The 21,216-nt window shown below is 40.2% G+C and overlaps 1 protein-coding gene across 1 annotated transcript in view; it reads left to right on the plus strand.

Moving 5' to 3' along the window:
- The window catches only part of LOC311229557 (voltage-dependent L-type calcium channel subunit alpha-1D-like), a gene marked incomplete at both ends in the record, with an annotated part of 164,306 nt that overhangs the window by 53,319 nt on the left and 89,771 nt on the right, over window positions 1-21,216 (plus strand). Inside the window, 1 exon segment of the mRNA XM_084315633.1 lies at window positions 18,163-18,302. Coding sequence (XP_084171759.1) covers window positions 18,163-18,302 — 140 coding nt within the window.

Below are 21,216 nucleotides of genomic sequence, written 5' to 3' on the forward strand. Positions count from 1 at the left end.
CCACCGAGCGGGGAGATTAAACACGCCCTCAGGGTGTGTGTGAAGAGAGAGAGAGAGAGAGAGAGGAGGGGGGAGAGAGAGAGAGAGAGTGTGAACGATTATATGTTTTGTCGACTTTGTGTATTATGATATAAAGTGATTTTATGGCTATACCTGCACAGTGTGTGTGTGTCATGTGTATGTGACGTGTGTGTGCGTGTGTTTGACGTGTATGTGACGTGTGTGTGACGTGTGTGTGATGTGTATGTGACGTGTATGTGACGTGTATGTGACGTGTGTTGACGTGTGTGTGCATACCAGGGTTTCCGCTTGAAATAATGTATGCCGGTCCATGTGAAGATTTCATTGTCCGGACAAATGGGTGAGATTCGGGTCAAATATTATCTGTTTATTGAGCTTATTGTAATGTTATACCCGATAATACTTATATACTTAAGTAATACTTACTTAATACTTATTGTCAATCAAAACAGTCACAGTTACCATTTGTAATAATTAACATCACATTACCTCCACTATGTCTGCACTGTTCAGGTCCATGCAGCACAACTCAGTTAGCCAACTTCAGCGCGTCCATCCATATCAATAGTATTAACCCTTTCTCTGCCACGCTTATATCCATCCTTATACCATCCTCTGCCAGCGTCATTGCTCGCCATGCTTAATCTGCCAATGACGTCGTACAGCGTCTTTGAGATCAATATTTCAAAAATCTGTCATGCAATCATATTTCACCCACGGAGACTTGAGACTTGCTGTTGATCTCCTCTCAACTCTCCAACGGTTCAAGACCGCCATCTGGTGGTCGATCGGCGAATCGCCAAAACCGGAAGTGAGCGGCAGGAAGTGGTGCTCACCCATATTTCGTCCGGCCACTCGCTATCGCTAGCGGGACTCCAGCTTGATACAGTGGATAGCGATCCGTTGCCAATAACTCGATAAACAACATGATTTGGACGTATATAGTATTATACAACCTGGAACTGGACCAACTAGATCGACATCCCATAATAGCGAACTTTCTGCTCCACGCTGATCGCCCAACGCTACGAGGAAGCTGCGGTGAGTTTCAGCGTGTTTGATTATTATTATACATACACACTGCTCCGATCAACATATCACCCATACTAAATAAATGATTTAACGTCGGCCACGGACTTATAAACCCCCCCCCCCCCCCCCCTCCGGTCACCAGCAGATGATGAGGCATGACGTGTAGGACCTTGTACAATTGAAATTTTTTATCTGACGTCAATCGATATCAAACTACATTTGATGATCTAATCAAAAATTTAAATACTCTATAATATAAAGTAAAGTACAAGTACCTCGAAATTGTACTTAAGTACAGTACTAGAGTATAAATACTTAGTTACTTTCCACCACTGTCTGTCTCCACTCATTGAATGGCAAATTTCTTGAGAAAAAAGTGTTTTGGTGCAGCCAGGATGGCTTGAGTATTTTGGTCCAACAGCTAGCCACAACTTACATGGCTGAGATTCATATCACGCCATGAATCTATCAATACAGAACGTATTAATTAATGTTGCGTTTCTTTTTCAAATGTAGCCAAGAGTAAAGACCTTAACCCTGTCAAAACAGCAGTCAAAGTGTATATTTTCAACACTACGTTTGTTTACCAATGATTTTAAGTGTTATTAGTGAAATATGAGTTTATAGAAATCTCAGTGCATTGAGTCGGAAACCGGCGCATATTAACAGGAGGAAGTGGCACAGCCAAAAGTGAGTGTAGTCTTTTGAAAGAAGAGACGCATGGCTTTCGATGGCTACACTACCCAGCTATCTATCAAACTTTGAGCCGTCTGACTTGAAATAATTTGTCTATGTCATTTTCGGGATCATATCTCATGGGTCGAACAAACCTGAATGTTATTGCCATACAATAGAACGTAGTTTGTTTCTTTACCTTTCTGTGAGCGTCTTGAAAAAAACTGCGGCTCAATCAGATAAAAAATGGAGGAGCAATTTACATTACAAAAAAATAACTGTACTTACAGTAGATTTCATTCATGGTTTTTGCTGCCCTGTCAGGGCACTAAATCCAGATTGAACTCTGCCATTGGAAATAGGAGATTTGGCCCAATCCATAGATGTGTGAGTTGGCCATAATAAGGTCTGATATTCTATATTCTATATTCATATTTCAAATTGCATGTGTCCGGATGGCAAAATTCAGTACTGTATTTACAAAAAAAACTGTAAATCATCTGCCCTTTATTCATTTCATTAGATTTTTGTACACTTAATCTCAAGAAGGTGCTGAATGAGGTCAGCAGCAATTTATTTTCACAAGTAATAGACACAATATTTCTGACACTGGGAATACATTCCCTGGGGTCCATAGATGTCCCTAGATACCAAGAACATGCAAATGGCCCTTGTAGAAGTGGAGCAATCTTCCATTTATTTAGGCACTAGCGGACTGGCCATCGGGAGCACCGGGAGTTTTCCTGGTGGCCTGGCAGACTGGCAAATGCTTTTTTTTATTTTTAAATTTGTTTGTTTGTGCCCGCAGTCAGGCCACTGAACTCTGAAGCAGGCCAGGTCGGTATACATGTTTCTATTTGTGCATATATAAGTTCAGGCAAGCAGGCAGGAATGCGTGATTTTTTTTCGTAGCCGCAGTTTGCGAAGACACTCTCTGATTGGCTAGCCCGCGTACAGCGAAGACCCTCTCTGATTGGTTTAGCTCCGAAGGGCTCTTCCGCCTTGTACATAATATTCTCTGCTTCGAAGTGGTTATGCCAATCTCAAACAAGCCTATTAATTTAAATCATGATGAGATCAACTGCCGAAACCCGGGAGATATGAACGTTTTGGATAGCTCTAGAATGGGTGAAGACGAACGTCGGACTAAAATTGAAAGAATGAGACGAAAGCGGGGCGCAATCAGAGGTGTTACTACACAAGTTTTGAATCAGATGGACATTGAAATTGACGTGGAAACTCCGGATGTTGATCACTTGATCACTTTATTGGATGTACTGCTGGGAGTTAAAGAAGACAGTTTGTTGGAACCTGACTCTGAAATAGAACAGCTATAAGTCTGATGGATGATTTGGATGCTGATATTGAAGCCGCGGAGATGTAAGGAACACGTCATTATGTTGAACTGACGGCAGCAGCGCGAGGGTGAGTGATACTATAATGAATCTACTAGATCACAGAGAGCGCCAGTGAAGTAGAGAAATGTAATGTAACTGCACCGGTAAACTTCTATAAAGGACACTTTCGTATTATAACCCGACATTTGGACAATCCATTATTTGGAAAGTAGTTATTCTACACTTTGGTGTAGTGTATACAACTTGTATGGTCCGTTTTGTGACAGGGTTGCTGTCCATGGTGCTGAAGGTCGCATTTATACTAGTGTATACAGCCTCTACAGTGCCACCACGTGATACAACGCAGCGTCAAATTCCCGGTAGGAATTATGGTCCCAGTCCGCGACTGTATGTAGGTATGTATTTTTGGGCACATTTTCTGAAAATATGGCTAGGGTTTAAGAGGTTAAGCCTTGTGCATGCCTAGCAATGGTGGAACTCACTGGGCTTGGTCCTTAAATGATACATCATGTTTAAAGCCATATAATTTTAACTGTTTACTATTTTTAAAACATTTTTCTACCCATGATTAACAGTAATAGCATAATCTCAATATATCTCTCAACATATTACTCATATTTATGAATTATAACCACTCAAACCTGTGTTTGTTTGATAGAATGTGTTTTTTCATAGAAAAAACCGGATAAATGTTGTTTTTGACCATATTTCCCATATTTTTTTTTGATAAATAACATTTAGAAATATCTCGACGAATTACCTCTGAATACGAATCAAAAAAAATATTAAAGATTCGATGACTAGTTCGGCCAGAAACGGCGTTGAGGCGAAACGTTACTAAGCGCTCAACTTACCCAAAACTGTTGCGGGGTGTTTCATGTTGTTCTGTGGCAGAAATATTGGACACGCCTCGCTGTTGGGAATAGAACCAGACTTGCTCCGTGCGTGCCACTTCCTCGTTGGCGCCCGCCGGCGATGGGGGGCTTGTATTTCGGCGTATGGCGCTCTGTCGACTGCGCGGCCCGGTTCGTATCTGGTTCTGTCTCCGAAAATCCACTGGTTGAAAATGCCGTTTTAACATTGGCGCGGACGGAGAGTAGAAAAAGGGACTAAGGGTAAACAAGGCACTAAATCTGTAACTATTTTTCTAGAGTGTTTCATGTTATAAGCTTTTCACACAATGAACATATATGTAAAAGTAAGATATTTACCCAATTTCATGAAATAATAATAAACACAGACACCGCTGTGCTCACACACACACTCAAAATATTTCAAAAAAGTAGAAAAAGGGACCAATAGTCTATGACTGTTATGTGAAGTAGGCAACATGATGTTGACACAATTTGGAAATGCACAAACATGAACCATTGGGTCTCATTCTCCAACATTTTCCAAAGACTTCTCTTAGGGCAACCATCTTGGAACAGACTGAGACAGAATCGACGACAAGTTCACTCTGATTCCCCAACGTGTGGGGAAGATGTCTTAAGTGGCTCAAACAATCACAGCTGAGATGCCGGCGATGAGGAATGTCACTATGAACGCGCGTTCCCGTCTAGGTCATTTGCATACAAGACACGCCTCCGAGAACTTCTTATAAGCCAGGCACTGTGCCATTTGCAAATGAAATCGCAAAAAGTCGAGAGTTTAGACACACCTGTCCAGCTCATTAAATGCAATTGATGCGATGCAGCCGTGTAAAAATGGTCGCAGAAGCGCTTTGCAACCGATGAAAATGAGATTAGTGTATTGTCATCATATACAGGCTACTACAGCTCGTGGGCACCTGCCGTGGCGCACGCACGCACACACACACACACACACACACACACACACACACACACACACACACACACACACACACACACACACACACACACACACACACACACACACACACACACACACACAACCACACACACACACACACACACACACACACACATACACGCAGTACTGTATAGTCTACACGCGTAATGAATGAACGCAGTAGGCTTATATTATTCTAATGACCTGTTTTATTAGGAAATCACAGATACCGCGCTGCCTACCGCACAGTCCACCAGTCCGCTGCTCGACTCTGGCGGCCTTAATATGTGTACTGTACTTACTGTACATATAGGGCAGAGCATATATATAGTATCTACTAAATCCTAATTAAACAAGTAATTAGAATAATATAAGCCTACTGTTCATTCATTAGACACGTAGGCTACACAGTGTATTCCAATATCTGTTTTATTGATTAATGATATATTTGAAAAGATGGACGGTGATGCCCCTAGATTTCAGTTCAAGGATCGAAATCATTAAGATGAACATATTACCAAGGTTACTATACCTATTTCAATCCCTACCTATATTAATACCACAAAAACAATTTAGGGAATGGGATAGACAGATATCAAGATTAATTTGGGGGGGGGGGGAAAGGCCAAGGATCAGATATGTGACTCTACAATTACCAAAGGAGAAAGGAGGGATGGCAGTACCCAGTTTAGAAAGCTATTACTATGCAGCACAGCTTAGAACAGTAGCATGCTGGTGCAATGTGAACTATGAGGCCAAATGGAAAGATATAGAAACCAAAAGAGAGGGATTCAAAGTGCAGGCACTGATAGGAGATAGGGAGCTGTTTAGAAGACAGGAACAACTACTAGATCCAATTACCAGATTCACTATAAACATATGGAACACAATAGTAAAGAAATACAAGCTAGAAAAGAATCTAAGATACTGAGATGGATAGCACACGACAACAAATTCAGACCAGCGATAGAAGACCATGGGTTCAAGAGGTGGGAACGGGGGGGTATAACAGCAATGTGCACGATGACAGAAGGAGGGGAGATGCAGACTCTACAAAAATTGAAAGAAAGATACGGACTAGAGAATAGGGACCACTTTAGATATTTACAGATTAGGGACTCTATAACAAGGAAATAAAGCAAGATAGAGACAAAGAACAGAATGGGGTAATTAAGATAATGGTAAAGTCATACGAAGGACGGAAGGGGAGGGTGATATCAGCACTATATCAGGCAATAATGGACAGTAAGGGAAATACAACATTGTATTTTATTTTATTTTATTTTATTAGGGATCCCCATTAGCTGGTGCGATAGCAACCAGCTAGTCTTCCTGGGGTCCACACACAAAAAAACATACAAAAACAATCACTATTGCAAAAAACTAAATTATTAAAAGTCAGTACACACAATGCATAATGAACCTACTGTAACAATTAATATAGCTAAAATTACATTAGTGTAAAACAAAAACAAAAAATTACTTTACAGTGTTAAAAACAATTTAAAAACAATTTAAGATTCTTTTAAAAAGTGAATCTACTGTAAATGCAGCAGAGGTTCCGAGGCAGGCCATTCCACAGAGTTAATGCTCTAAAAATAAAAGATCTCCCCAAAGCACTGGTTCTAGGACCTGGCAATTCAAGCTGCCCACTACTGGAACCTCTAGTGTAATGCTCGTGCACAGTATTACTAAAAACAATCTGATTATGTATAAAAACAGGAGTTTTACTGCTCATGACCAACTTGAACAGCACAAGTATATTAAAAGACAATCTATTTTCAACGTTAAGCCAAGAGAGGGCATCCGGTTCACATTAGACCTTAGTGAGCAGCCCAGTACCAACCGTGCTGCCCTGTTCTGGACCACCTGGAGCTTCCTGAGGTCACCACTGGCAGCAGATGACCACATGTGTATGTGAAAGAAAAGTGGGAAAGAGAGTTGGAAATAGAGATAACAGAGGAGGAATGGTATGACACATGTAAGACACAACAAACAACCACAGGATCAAGGATATGGAGGGAGTTAGATACTTTATAACACCAGAAATACAGGGCAATTACACACCAGCAAAGAAAACATGTTGGAGGGAGTGTGGACAGGAAGGGGCGAACCATACACACATATTCTGGGGATGTCAGAAGATAAGGCACTACTGGGAAGAGATAGGAGGGATAATAAATGAAATAATAGGATACGAAATACCCCAGGGAGGCCAAGTGTTGTATTTGTGGAATCTGTCACAGGAAGGAATCCAAGGGGAAGACAAATATTTGATTAAGATATTGATAGTGGCAGCCAAGAAAGCTTTAACTAAACTGTGGTACAAGGTAGAAGTGCCGACAAAGGATCAATGGATAGAGTTGGTAGAGGGGATACAGGAAATGGAGAGAATCACACATCTGCTGAGGCTGCAAGAAGAAAAATTTGAATGGAAATGGGGAAAATGGGAAGAATACAGGAGGGGAAGTAACGACATCACAGAGGTTTGAAAAGGATACAAGGAAATGAATAAAAATGTAAATAAATAATGCAAATGTAGAATGGACCGAAGGACCCATGTCACACTTTTTCTTTACAAATTTTTTGTCTATTTGTTTTAATTTATGTACTGTGTATTGTCTATGAATGTTGTCTATTTATGTTGTTGAAAAAATGAAAATGAAAATTTAAGTTTAAAAAAAATTAAAATTATATATTTGAAAGAATGCAGGTTATAGCTATATAAAACAAATGTCTGTCCCATTGTACCAATCAATGGGATATATTGCATGTTGGCTATAACCTGCATTCTTTCAAATGTATAATTAATCAATAAAACAGATATGTAACAAATAAGAAATACAAATTCCACAGAAGGAATTAAATAATTATTATTTTCAATCATTTCACAATAATTGCATAATTGTGTTTGAATATCTGAGTAATTAAAGCAATTTGTCCAAAATAGCTGGTTCAGATATTGTTAATCCAGCTGCCCTGTGATCAGATGAATCCATATTATAAATTTTTCCGGCATCAAATGCGTAATTTTTTATCGTACAAATATTGTCATATTTATTGAAATTATGATTAATTAATTAATTCCAAGGAGGCCTGTAGGGTTGACATGAAGGAATCACTATGATTCCTCCCAAATAAAGCCATTAACACATTGAGTGCCACGCCCCTTTGACCATAATGGGCTAGAGTGCCAGCACTGAAGTCAATGGGAGGTCGGGGAAATTTGCGAAGGCTCAAACTATATTTAAAATTATGGCTATGGGTCTAAAACACCCCTCGCTTATCAATGACTTACTTGCAGTCAACATGTACGAAAAGGATTGTTTTTCATTGGTACATTTCCGTTTTATACCGTTTTGAATACGAGTATAGTTTTGGAGAGTTCTAGTAATTCCAGAGAAATTCCGCGATAATAGCTCTTTAGTGGAATACACAAAACACGTTGTAATTTTTCGGCTGATTTATGAATAGTTTTCAAATAAACGCTAGATTATCGATAGTACATGTGTATTTATGCACGCTAGAGAAGCGGGCTGAAAAATCTATTATCCATGACCTGGTCAGCGCTAACATCATACACACACACACACACACACAGACACGCTGCGATGGCTGAGAAAAAAACATCTGATTAACCCAATACTGGTCAAATAGAGTCCTTACCTCACATCAGATGTTCTGCAAAAAGATTAATCCAATTCCTGATCGCCATTCCAAATATTGATCGCGTTTATTGATCCGACGTTATAGTCCAAAACACATAATCGAAAGCTGCTCCCAGCCTCCCCAGTGAATGTGGTAACAGATACTGCTTGCCAGAGAAGGGAAAACCCGGGACTAGACTTTTTTTCTGATGCACATGCCCACCCAATCCAATCCAATGATGTGCATTACCATCCGGGAGACGATAGACGGCGGTATTTGCCCTTTTCCAGCTCAGACTCATTCCCAATGATAACGTCAGGCTGGATGGATGAAAAATGAATGGATATTGCTAATAAAAGCAGAAACGAGAAAAATACGAGAAAACTCGTCATTGGCACTCAACGCATGGCGAGTTAGCACGACTAATCTCGTCGTTGGCACTCAATGTGTTAAGAACACGGAGCACACAGTCTGTCAAGTTAAGTGTGCTCCTCAGCACTCGTAAATCCTGCTCTCAGCCACGGCCAAATCCAGTCTTAGGGACGTTTGGGGAATCTCTCTACCGGCCCTAATATGTCTCAAATCAGCCTGAGAGCAAATTTCTTGTCGTAAATCCGTTTGAGAATGAGACCCATAGTCTTTATCTTTTAGATAACGCTAAGGTACTGTAGCTGTATTCCAACACAACAAGCGTTATTCCAGTCCTCGTTTATTTTCCTGGTGCACACACACACACACACACACACGCACACGCACGCACACGCACACGCACACACACGCACGCACGCACACATCTCGCGAATCCAGCTGCATTGAAAGGTAAACACATACACGCCTCAAGGGATTGAGACTTCTGTTTGAGCTAGATGTCTGTTTCAGTGGCAAAAACAATGTACGTTACTTGGTAACCAAATATAAATAAATAGAGGGAATTATACATTATTTTCACCAAAAGAAGAACTGGCTAACGGAAACCATGGTGCTTACGTGTGCGTGTGGTTGGGGTCTGGTTTGACCTGTCCCGCTCCTGCGCCATCTCATGTATAATGGATGAGGCGAGGGCCTCTCTCTCTCTCTCTCTCTCTCTCTCTCTCTCTCTCTCTCTCTCTCTCTCTCTCTCTCTCTCTCTCTCTCTCTCTCTCTCTCTCTCTCTCTCTCTCTCTCTCTCTCTCTCTCTCTCTCTCTCTCTCCTCTTTCATTTCTCCTGGGAGGGGCCGGGTGCTGAGTCAGGCTACTGTATGTAGCCTGGTACAAGCTCCTGCTTATGTCGCTGAACCGGACTCATCAATTATGGTGGTAGATGGATCGTCACAACCCAATATAGGTTTAGTGGTGAAACGCATAGTAACGGTACATGTAGGTTAAATGAGCTTGTTTTCCAGGGGCCACCTGGGAGACACTGAGGGGGAGAAGGGGGTCCAGCTAGGGGGGGGGGGGGGGGGCATTGGCGCACACACACATACACACCTACACACATACACATACACATACACATACATACACACACATACAGACATACACATACACATGCACATACACATACACATACACATACACATACACATACACATACACAGTTTAAATCAGGAATCTATTTCTTAACATACCCCTCTGAGAAACACATACATGTAGGGCTACACAATAATGGCCATTACACAATGGCATGCAAATGTCTTGATTCTGATTGGCTGAAACACTTCTTTCAGACGTTGTTATTTCTCATAAAACACTCCACGTGATCCCAGAACCCGCCCACAACCGAATAACTTTTTTTCCTAATCACTCCGGCCGTTCGTGTTTTTATGAATGAAACCAAGATGGCGGATAATAATCTTTATGAATAGATGTATTAGGGGTGTAACGGTACACAAAAACCACGGTACGGTACGTACCTCGGTTTTGAAGTCAAGGTTCGGTACGGGTTTTCGGTACAGTGGGGGAAAGTTTGGCTTTCCATGTTCCACTCAGGGGTGATGTAGTGTGTGCAGTAACTAATTGTACTTGTAGGGCTGTCAATGAATATTCTATATTGAAATTAATAATCGATGGTCGTTAGAGGTTAACATACCGTTGTATTCGTTCGGTATGCTACACAGCCGTTCGGTACGGTACACACTGAAACGGTTCGGTTTGGTACGGATACGTGTACCTTTACACCCCTAGGATGTATTGATATCGTCATAACGACTCATTCAAAAACGATAAAGTCACGTGGAATGTGTTAGTTGCTTACACAATGTTGGATTATGTAATTGGTTGGTCATGACTCATTGTGAAACAAAATATAAATCGTGTGAAGTGTGTTGTTAGATGGCATTCGTTGTAGAACCTCCCTCTCCTGTTAATAAAATGTTCAATCAATCAAGCAATCAATCAAATAACAACCGCTAACTTCACTGTTAGATGGCATGCTTTGTAGCAACCTATGTATAGATGTAGCACTGTCTTATCTGTATGTCATATATGTTATGTTGAAAATGGGGGACCCTGATGTAAACAAGACGTAAGTCTTTCTCTGGTCTGCATCCCCTTAACAATTGTGTGTATTGAGCTGTACTGTATTGTACCCATTCTGCAATCTGTTAATAAAATGTTCAATCAATCAATCAATCAATCAATCAATCAATCAAATAACAACCGGCAACTTTGGTTAGATGGCATGCTTTGTAGCAACCTGCCTCTGCAAAAGGACACTGTCGCACAAAGCGATTTCACTGGATGTCCTGGACACAATGGAAGTATGGATATATTCGTAACGAATAATTAAAAAAAGATACAGTTAACTGGAATATGTTAGTTGTTTACACAATGTTGGATTATGTAATTGGTTTGTCATGACCCATTGTCAAAACAATAATACATTGCGGGATTTATATGAAGTTTGTTGTTAGATTTTAAATTTTTTTGACCTACTTTTTCTGCGGATGGTTTTGTGAATTAATTTCCATTATGCTTCAAATACTGTGTGTTTATTGTATAGCAATAAGGTTGGATGAATTCGGCCATTGTATAAAAGACATTACATCACTTAAAGTCGTGTGTTATTAAGCATTACATCACGCGCAGGAGTGTGTTATACGAATTAGATCATGCCTAGGGGGGTCTAACGACCCTCGGCTGCGCCTCGGGCCTAACAACCACCCCTAGGCGTGATCTAATGAGTATAACACACTCCTGCGCGTGATGTAATGCTTAAACATATCATACCGAAATATTTGTCTTTGTTTTGACAGTATAATGGTATTAAACAGTATTTGGTTTTCTGGTACAAATTACAATGTGTTGACATATTTTTGTCATAGTGCTACTTTATTATTATATTATATTATTATTAGATATATATATACAGTATATATAACTTTATAAATGTACTTTTCTCATCTAATTTCCATTACAAATTCTTGTAGCAGCAATGTCCAACTTCTATACAAATATCGAATACATTTAAAAAAATATATATATATAAGTATATTGTTGACAAGGCTGTTTTAAAAATGTAAACCTTTGCATGGATCCATGACAATAAAACCCAGTATAGCTTACAGTACCTCTCAGCCCTACTTACATGTATCTACTATCTACACATTTCACCTGGGTAGAGTGCAGACCTGTGAAGGTCGCTGTTGGATGGCAAAAGAGCTCTGCTTGGTATTGCGCTTTGTTTACATTCTTTTGTTTTGGTCTGATGTGTGGGTGGGAGTTGAGTGGGAATACAGTAGGCCACACCACAGGCTCTGCCAAAAGAGGTCTGGAGAATTTCATGTATTATATTATCGCTATAGTAACTTATTATAGTGTACATTTCTCCATCTGTTCCTACACACTCATAGTGATCGAGATGTTTATTTCAAGTATTCTCTCTTATTTCACAGGGGAAAATGAGTCCAAAAAATGTCCATCTACTCAGCCAGCGGACATCTGAGTGACAGTGACACATTGTAACAATGACAGTAGTACAGCCAAAGAGCACACCTAACATTCTATTAATGGGATCGTCTTCAAAACGTTAGATAGAACATTTGACAAACAGGTCTAGTCTCATGACATGTCAGATTCAGGTGATTTCTGGGACAGGAGAATGAGTGCACAACTTTCTCCTGAAGTGTGTTTTTTTTCACGTAACACACTCTCCCATGAGTGACACAAGCAAGTGTGAATCCGCAGTAGCTGCGACCGTGTACCACGCGGATACATCCACCACGCGCATGCACGCACACACACAAACCTGCTGGTTGCAGTTAAAATCTCTGTGATACACTTTGTGCAAATTATCTGTCAAGTCACGGATATTCCTTTTGCTGTTTAGTGCAACATTTTTGTAATCTGACAGAGGAACTTGAAGGAGGGAGACCATTTTGTATGTCCTCTGCCAACAAGAGACATGGACACACAGACACACAGACACACCTCTTCTCCAGAGTCAGACAAGAAGATAGATACCAATTTCCCCTCTGTGCGTTCAGTAGAAAGCTATCAGGCTGCAAGCTAGCCTAGCTTAGCACAAATGAATGAAAGCAGATACGGACCACTGGCCTAGCTTAAAACAACGGCAGAGGTGTTTTTAGCAAGGCTAGCCGGTCCGTATCCGCTTCCAATCATTTGTGCTAAGCTAGGCTAGCTTGCAGCCGGAATGCTTTCCAATGAATGCGCAGGAGAGGGAATCGGTATCTACGGTATCTATCTTGTCTGACTCAGGAGAAGACGGGAGGCACATTTCCCATAATGCTGGCGTGTTCCTTCAACCGTATGGATTTCTCCATTCAAGACTCCCAGAGTGCTCCGACTCCTCATTGAGTGTCTATGACTTTCCAGAGAGAGTTGTAAATCAGCCAGGAAGCATTGCTGAGTAGGCCTATAGCTTCTGCAAGGAGGAGATTAACGTCCCGGGTTCTTTCTGTGAGCAGTTTGCATGTTCTCTCCCGGGGTCTCCTCCCACACCACAAGTCATGCATGTCAGGCAGGGACTATGAATGAAATAGAGCTCATTAGCTAACTGCGGCATATTTACATTCATGTGGAAACTGAAGGAGATGGAAAGCAATTTGGTGAGAATTGAGATAGTCGTTGATGCAGCGAGAAAGTTACTAGAGGCCTTTGCTAGCCTTGCTAGCGATCTAAACAGTTAATCCATGCCTGTGTAAAAAGGTGACAGACTCACTCTCACAGCCATGCTGATTCGGTTAACCTTCTGTAGTGTGGTAGTGAAAGGGTTAACCTTCTATAGTGTGGTAATGAAAGGTTAACCTTCTGTAGTGCGGTAGTGAAAGGGTTAACCTCCTGTAGTGTGGTAGTGAAAGGGTTTACCTTCTGTAGTGTGGTAGTGAAAGGGTTTACCTTCTATAGTGTGGTAGTGAAAGGGTTAACCTCATATTGTGTGGTAGTGAAGGGGTTAACCTTCTGTAGTGTGGTAGTGAAAGGGTTAACCTTCTATAGTGTGGTAGTGAAGGGGTTAACCTTCTGTAGTGTGGTATTGAAAGTGTTAACCTTCTATAGTATGGTAGTGAAAGGGTTAACCTCATATAGTGTGGTAGTGAAGGGGTTAACCAGAATCTATTGTATGGTAGTGAAAGGGTTAACCTTATGTAGTGTGGTAGTGAAAGGGTTAACCTCCTATACAGGGACGTGCACAGGATTCTAGAGGGGCAGGTGCTCAAAGGCTGAAAAGGGCACAACACTTGTGTGTATATATTAAGCGAGTGCGCGTAGCGCGCGAGCACGATTTTTAAGGGCCCTTTTCGGGCGGGGGGCCCCCTTTTTATGCTTTTTGGGGGGTTTTGGTGATCAAATATTGAATATTGAACTATAATAATCAGTGCAGGAGCTCACTTATCTTTGAAAGACACTTTTATCACTGACTTAAAAGGCCCATACATCTCCATAAATGTTCAGGGGGGAGGGAATAAGTGCTTACCCTACAGACCCCAAGAAGTGCTGTATATTCTGTATTGTTTAATATAAATGCATTTTTTATTCCAATCCCGATTTGTATTTGAGATTCCCAAATCCCATCGGACTTGACTTCTTTGTGTCCCTCAATGAGTGTAATACCAGCATTCAACAGCGGTTTCTATCATGATCATCATCACCACCCACGCTATGCATAAAATATATAGGTCCGCGGAGAGGCACGCTGAGGAGGCCGTGCAAACTGCAATGGAATATGGGGCATCTCTCTCTCTTTACCTAATATTTTTATTCTATCCTGACATTTTTCAGTTGGAAGGGCAGTCTATATGCGTAACAGTAAAAAAAAAAAAAAAAAAAATTCAAAAAGGGCACTTTTTTGATGAGGCTCAAAAAGGCAGGTGCTCAGGCACCCCTTGGCCTCTATGTGTGCACGTGCCTGCTCCTATAGTGTGGTAGTGAAGGGGTTAACCTTCTATAGTGTGGTAGTGAAAGTGTTAAACATCATTTAGCCCACGTTGTGCTTTCTGGACCGCTGCAGCTCAGCACAGGCAGGGGGGCAACTTGTACATGATACTGTAGTTATGTTCTTCAACCCGGTTCCTGTTGCGTTTGTTTGCGTCCTTGTACATATTCTACTCTTACTAGTACGCTGCTGGCCAGTAGTATTGTCATATTATCTTTATTTATTATATTACAACTCTGTACATACATCTGATTAGTACTACACTCAGTACAGTACTAATTTGTATATTTTGTACCCAGTTTAACCACCTGTACAGTGTATATTGCTGTTGCACTTTACTGCTACATTTGCACTTGTTGTATTGTACTTGTGCTGTATAATGACAATACATTCTAATATAATCTAATCTATAGTCTGATGTTCCAGACCTTGTTCTGGACTTTGCCAGGGAGTCGGGCGGGGCTAGGGGGTGGCTACTTGGGCTCAAGCCCCGAATGTTTTCTGAAAAGCCCTGAATCTATTTTCAAAAAAATATATAATAATAATAATAATAATAATAATAATTTGACAATTCATCATTGTTACATGAAAATATGTTTGCACCAGATTTAGTAGAAGCTAATTTCCATCTGTGGTCTATCCAGCTGCTAACTGTATTTGAGTGAGTTAAGTCTTGGTGTTATGGTAGACTCAGACCTAAGCTTTAAATCACAATCAACAAGTTGACAAAAACTTAATTCTTCCACCTTAGAAATATAGCTAAGCCCCGGATCTCCTACAATCCTAAATCCGCCCCTGCCAGGGACATCACTTGACACTGACAGCGATGTCACGTCTGGTGAAGGTATGAGATGCGTTGACTTGACTCTGACTCTGATCTGTTGGAATCAACATTGTAACCACCAAATATCAGCAGAATCAACATTGTAACCACCAAATATAAGCAGAATCAACATTGTAACCACCAAATATCAGCAGAATCAACATTGTAACCACCAAATATCAGCTGAATCAACATTGTAACCACCAAATATCAGCAGGGTTGTGGAATCTGTCTGGAGCATGAGCATCTGGTTGAAGGTTACAGCATCATCTACCTCAGGGCTCTTCCACACCTACGTTCCTTTGAAAGTCCAAAAGTTGAAATTGATACTTTTGTTGAAGTTTTTATTGGTTTGGTTACATTTCACATGACCAATTGACGAATCAACCAAACTCTCTAAAGAAAGCCATGTGATCACACAGGTCAGCCTTTTATTGGACATACTTTTTTGAATCCTAACGAATGATCTCCACTTTGTTATGAAATACTATATGTTTTCCAATTTCACTTAATAAAATTTCAAACCTTTATTTCAACTCGTAAGACACTGAGATTACCTTCATTTACAGCAACGGCAAGCTTACAAAACAAGACACATTTTAAAAATGGTAAATGGTGCATTTATATAACGCTTTTATCCAAAGTGCTTTAAAAAAAGTTGTTCCTCACATTCACCCATTCACTCACACATTCGCACACCGACAGCGGAGGAGACCATGCACGGTGCCAACCTGCCCATCGGGAACAATTAGTGGTTAAGTGTCTTGCTCATGGACACGCGCTGCCTGGGAGGAGCGGGAATGGAACCGGGAACCTTCCGACTACCAGACGACCACTCTACCTCCTGAGCCACTGTCCCTCCACTATATTAGTAATTTCATACACACAATAAATAAGAATAAACAAAGAAAACATCAAGTCAAGTGGTCGGAGATACTTTTAAATGCAGCAAAAGAAGAAAGAACCTTCAGCTTCAGAGTCAGTTGGAGGGCATTCCAGAAGCATCAAAGGAAGAACCAACCAGTCATTTGAACGTGTAGAATATAGGTTCCACTGTCATGTGTAATTCATGCACTACTGTCTAGACTACTGTCACTTGAATTATGCATGAAATGTACTTGTTTATTGTCGCAACATTATTCAGCTACTTTGAACTTACCACTACCAGCAGTGAAAATAATACGATTTGAGACATTTGAAAATATGGAAATATATGGAACAATTTCAACAAAAAACATTCCAATTGGAATGCATGTTTTTTCTGGTATTTTCCTGCTTTTGGCCCAATTGCGTTCACTTCACACCTCAAACGACCCACTCCAGGGTTAACCATGGTGGACCAAGTTGTGGAGGTTTGGTGTTGACCGGAGTTTGATTCCGGTGTTAACTTCATACCAACCCACCCACCCAAACAAACCGCACCAAGGGGATAAACACTCCAGGGTTCGCTTCAAATGGACTAAATAGAGGCAGGTACTACTATAGGATACTATAGAGGCAGGTACTACTATAGGATACTATAGAGGCAGGTACTACTATAGGATACTATAGAGGCAGGTACTACTATAGGACATTGTAGAGGTAGGTACTGACTGAGTGTTTGGGCAAAAGTTAAAACCCAATTATGTGGAGTGACCCTGCGCCTCCTAACTAATCTAAAAACATCCTATTTGTGTGTGTGTGTGTGTGTGTGTGTGTGTCCTAACAGCCATCACAGTGATTGACTGACAAAACAGCGAGTGCCCTCCTCTGTTTGAATTTCTCGCAGTCTTTCATCTTTCCATCTCTCTCTCTCTCTCTCTCTCTCTCTCTCTCTCTCTCTCTCTCTCTCTCTCTCTCTCTCTCTCTCTCTCTCTCTCTCTCTCTCTCTCTCTCTCTCTCTCTCTCTCTCTCATTCGCTTTGACTCTGAATGGATTTAGAGGCCTGCCTCACTCCATAGAACATGTTCCAAGAAACCCAGAATGGAAGAGATGGATTGTGTATTATTCATGATTCAAGATTTCTTTTATTGCTGCGACCAGCAGCTCTATAGACCACAAAAATGTCCCCACCATCTAGCGGCCACAGGTTTTGGCCTAGGCGGCTGGAATGTGGCATGGTGCTGTTGCGAATTCACGCTTATTATTTTGCAGTGGAATTCTCACTCCCCGCTCACTTCCAACATCATATGAGAAATCTAAACGCAATAGTGATATGAGAAGTTGCATTTTAATATAAAGAAGAAATACTGAATAAAAAAAATTAACTGCAATAAATACTGTGGGGGAATATGTACAGGTATGTGTGTGGCTACAGTAGCTACACCCAACCGTTGATCTGATTGGTCACAATAATACCAATGTTTACACCAGGGCACTACAAACCTTCCTGTAGTCTGAATACAATCCATTCATTGTCTTGTTGTCTCTGCTCGCCTCCACAGGAAACAGTTGAGTATGCCTTCCTGATCATCTTCACTATCGAAACCTTTCTGAAGATCATCGCCTATGGTTTGGTGGCGCACCAGAATGCATACGTGAGAAACGGCTGGAACATGCTGGATTTTGTCATTGTCGTCATTGGGTAAGTCTCCCAACTTCTACATTTCTGATTATTTGGTTTACTAAAATGATTATACTCCTTCCAAAATAATAACATACATACATACATACATACCTATATGCATACATATATACATACTGTGATGAGCCTGGTGGTGTTCAGACTCGCCAAGGTTAAAAAACAAACAAATTCGAATGTCCAGACAAGTGCAATATCAATCAATAACAATATTGATTGATTATGGGCAGAATTCAGTTCGATAGGCAAAGAGAATGGTCGTAATACAGTCCGATGGTCAAAACACAAAACATGCTCTCGTACAAAAAGAAGGGATTGTTCAATACTCAGAGTAGTCGTCCAGTCCAGCGTCAGTACACAAGGGGGTTTCTCAGCCAGTCTAGGGTCCAGTACACAATGAACACCTTCTTGCCTTCACCTCTCCTCTCACTACCTCTCACCTCACAAAACTCTCTCTCTATGTCACAACTCCAACCTCACCTCCGCTCAACTCACCTCTCACTAACCTAGTGTATTTGTCGTGTGTGTGTCTGGGGTGTGTGCGCATGAGATGTGGGTGAACTAATGATGCACATGTGTGTTCTATCAGTACTAATCAGCTACCTAATTGTTTCCACTCCTTCCGTGGCAATAATATCTCCCGTCCTTCACATATCCATGAGAGGGGGGGTGATATCTGCCACAATACATACATACATACATACATACATACATACATACATACATACATACATACATACATACATACATACATACATACATACATACATACATACATACATACATACATACATACATACATACATACATACACACATACATGCTCACTCAGTTGGACTAAATACAGTTCAGTTTCAGTTAGGGATGGGTACCGAATTCGGTACTTTTAAAGGTACTTACCGAAACACGTCGGTACTACCGAGTATCGATTCACGTGAGATACAGTAAAAAAAATTTAAAATATTTTTTTTTAACCTTTTTTCTTTTCATGTCAACGTTCACACGCACAATATACGCTTACCTAGGATTTGACTTGATTCAACAACAAAGCAGTCGGGGCAATGGCAAGCCGAAAACGGTCGAAAGTGTAGTTATTTGAAGTTTGGATATTTCTTTCACGACTGAGGTAGGTAGATTACATTTTTAGAGACTAAAGTACAGAAAAAAGGTACCGTTGGGTACCGGTATCGATTCACAGGTACCGGTACCGGTACCGTATCGGTTCAAATGTGAACGGTACCCATCCCTAGTTTCAGTTCAGTTTCAGTTTCAATTAATTTGTTAGAGAGGGACAACGTACATTAAAGAGATTAAATAGAATGTAAATGTACCCAATTGTAGCCAAAAGGCTAGTTTACATTGGCAGACCCCCTGCCAGAAATAATGGGCTAGTTAGTACCTAGTACAAAAAAGATTAAAACACAAGTACAAACACATTAGCAATAACATACTGTACATAATTTAACCCTTATATACACAGCAATTTACACAGTTCAATCCCCACATAGTATATACACATCAGTGTTCACATCTTTGATTATCTATCAACCAATTCCTAAGATTCAATTTGAAGGCGTTGAAGGAAATGGACTCTCTAATGTTCTGTGGGATTTTATTCCACTCTGGTGACTCTGGCTTCCCCTCCAGTAGCACCAGTTAGAGGAGCGAAAATGTACTTGATTGCAGAGTGGAGGTGGTGCCAAGTTATGTCAGATTTTGTACATTAGGCAGCAGTTCTTAAAGAGAAGGTTTTCCCAACTTAATAGTCTATATTTTTGAAAAATTGCACAATGATGTAAAGATCTTGTTTTTGTATCTAACGTTAAAGGGTTCCTATGTAGTCCTGGAAAAAGCCTGGAATAGTTTTTTTTATTTCTAGGTCTGGAAAAAACATGGACAGATGTTGCTGTCCAATCCTGATATACATGTTTTATCATTATAGATCCACTGCCATATTTACCATGGTTATTTATTGTTATGAAGAATACATTGAAATGATATGGCTTAGTTATTGGACAGTAATATTGATAAAAATGATAGATGGTTTAGTTATTATCTCCAGGCGAAGTGTGTAATACTGTGTAATAGTGAAACAAATTGAATACTGTAATACTGTGTAATAGTGTCTAATAGTGTAATATTGTCTAATAGTGTAATCATGTGTAATAGTGTAATACTATAATAGTGTGTAATAGTGTGTAATACTGTAATACTGTGTAATAATGTATAATAGTGTATAATAGTGTAATCATGTGTAAACTGTAATAGTGTGTAATAGTGTAATCATGTGCAATAGTGTCATAGTATAATAGTGTGTAATACTGTAATATAGTGTAATAGTGTCTAATAGTGTAATCATGTGTAATAGTGTAATTCAGATTCAGATTTATTGTCACATGTTCCATACTGTACAGCATATACACAATGATTTGTCTTGGCTCCTTGGCCTTGTAGAAGCAACATCAATAAAATAGGACAACATAAAAAAGTTATAGAAATAACATAAATAGCAAAGATAGTGTAATAATGTAATTTAATAGTCTGAGTGTAATAGAGTGTTATATTGTACTAGTGTGATAGTGTAATAGTGTGTAATAGTGTGTAATAGTATAATAGTAATAGTGTACTTGTGTCATAGTGTAATAGTAGTAGTGTAATATTGATTAAATATTGAAAAGTATATGGACAATAATATGAATTTAAATGATATGGCTTAGTTATTGGACAGTAATATTGCCCAACGGCATATTGAACATACTGACCAGAATGATCAAATCCTGTGTAGACAGTATTGGCTGGAGATGGAATTATGAAATGTAAAACACAGGGATCCAGATGTTGTGTGTGTGTGTGTGTGTGTGTGTGTGTGCGTGTGTGCGTGCGTGCGTGCGTGCGCGGAAAAGACCAGATGACATGA

This window comes from Notolepis coatsorum (genome assembly GCF_963971535.1).
Source record: "Notolepis coatsorum genome assembly, chromosome: 6".
NCBI lineage: Eukaryota > Metazoa > Chordata > Actinopteri > Aulopiformes > Paralepididae > Notolepis > Notolepis coatsorum.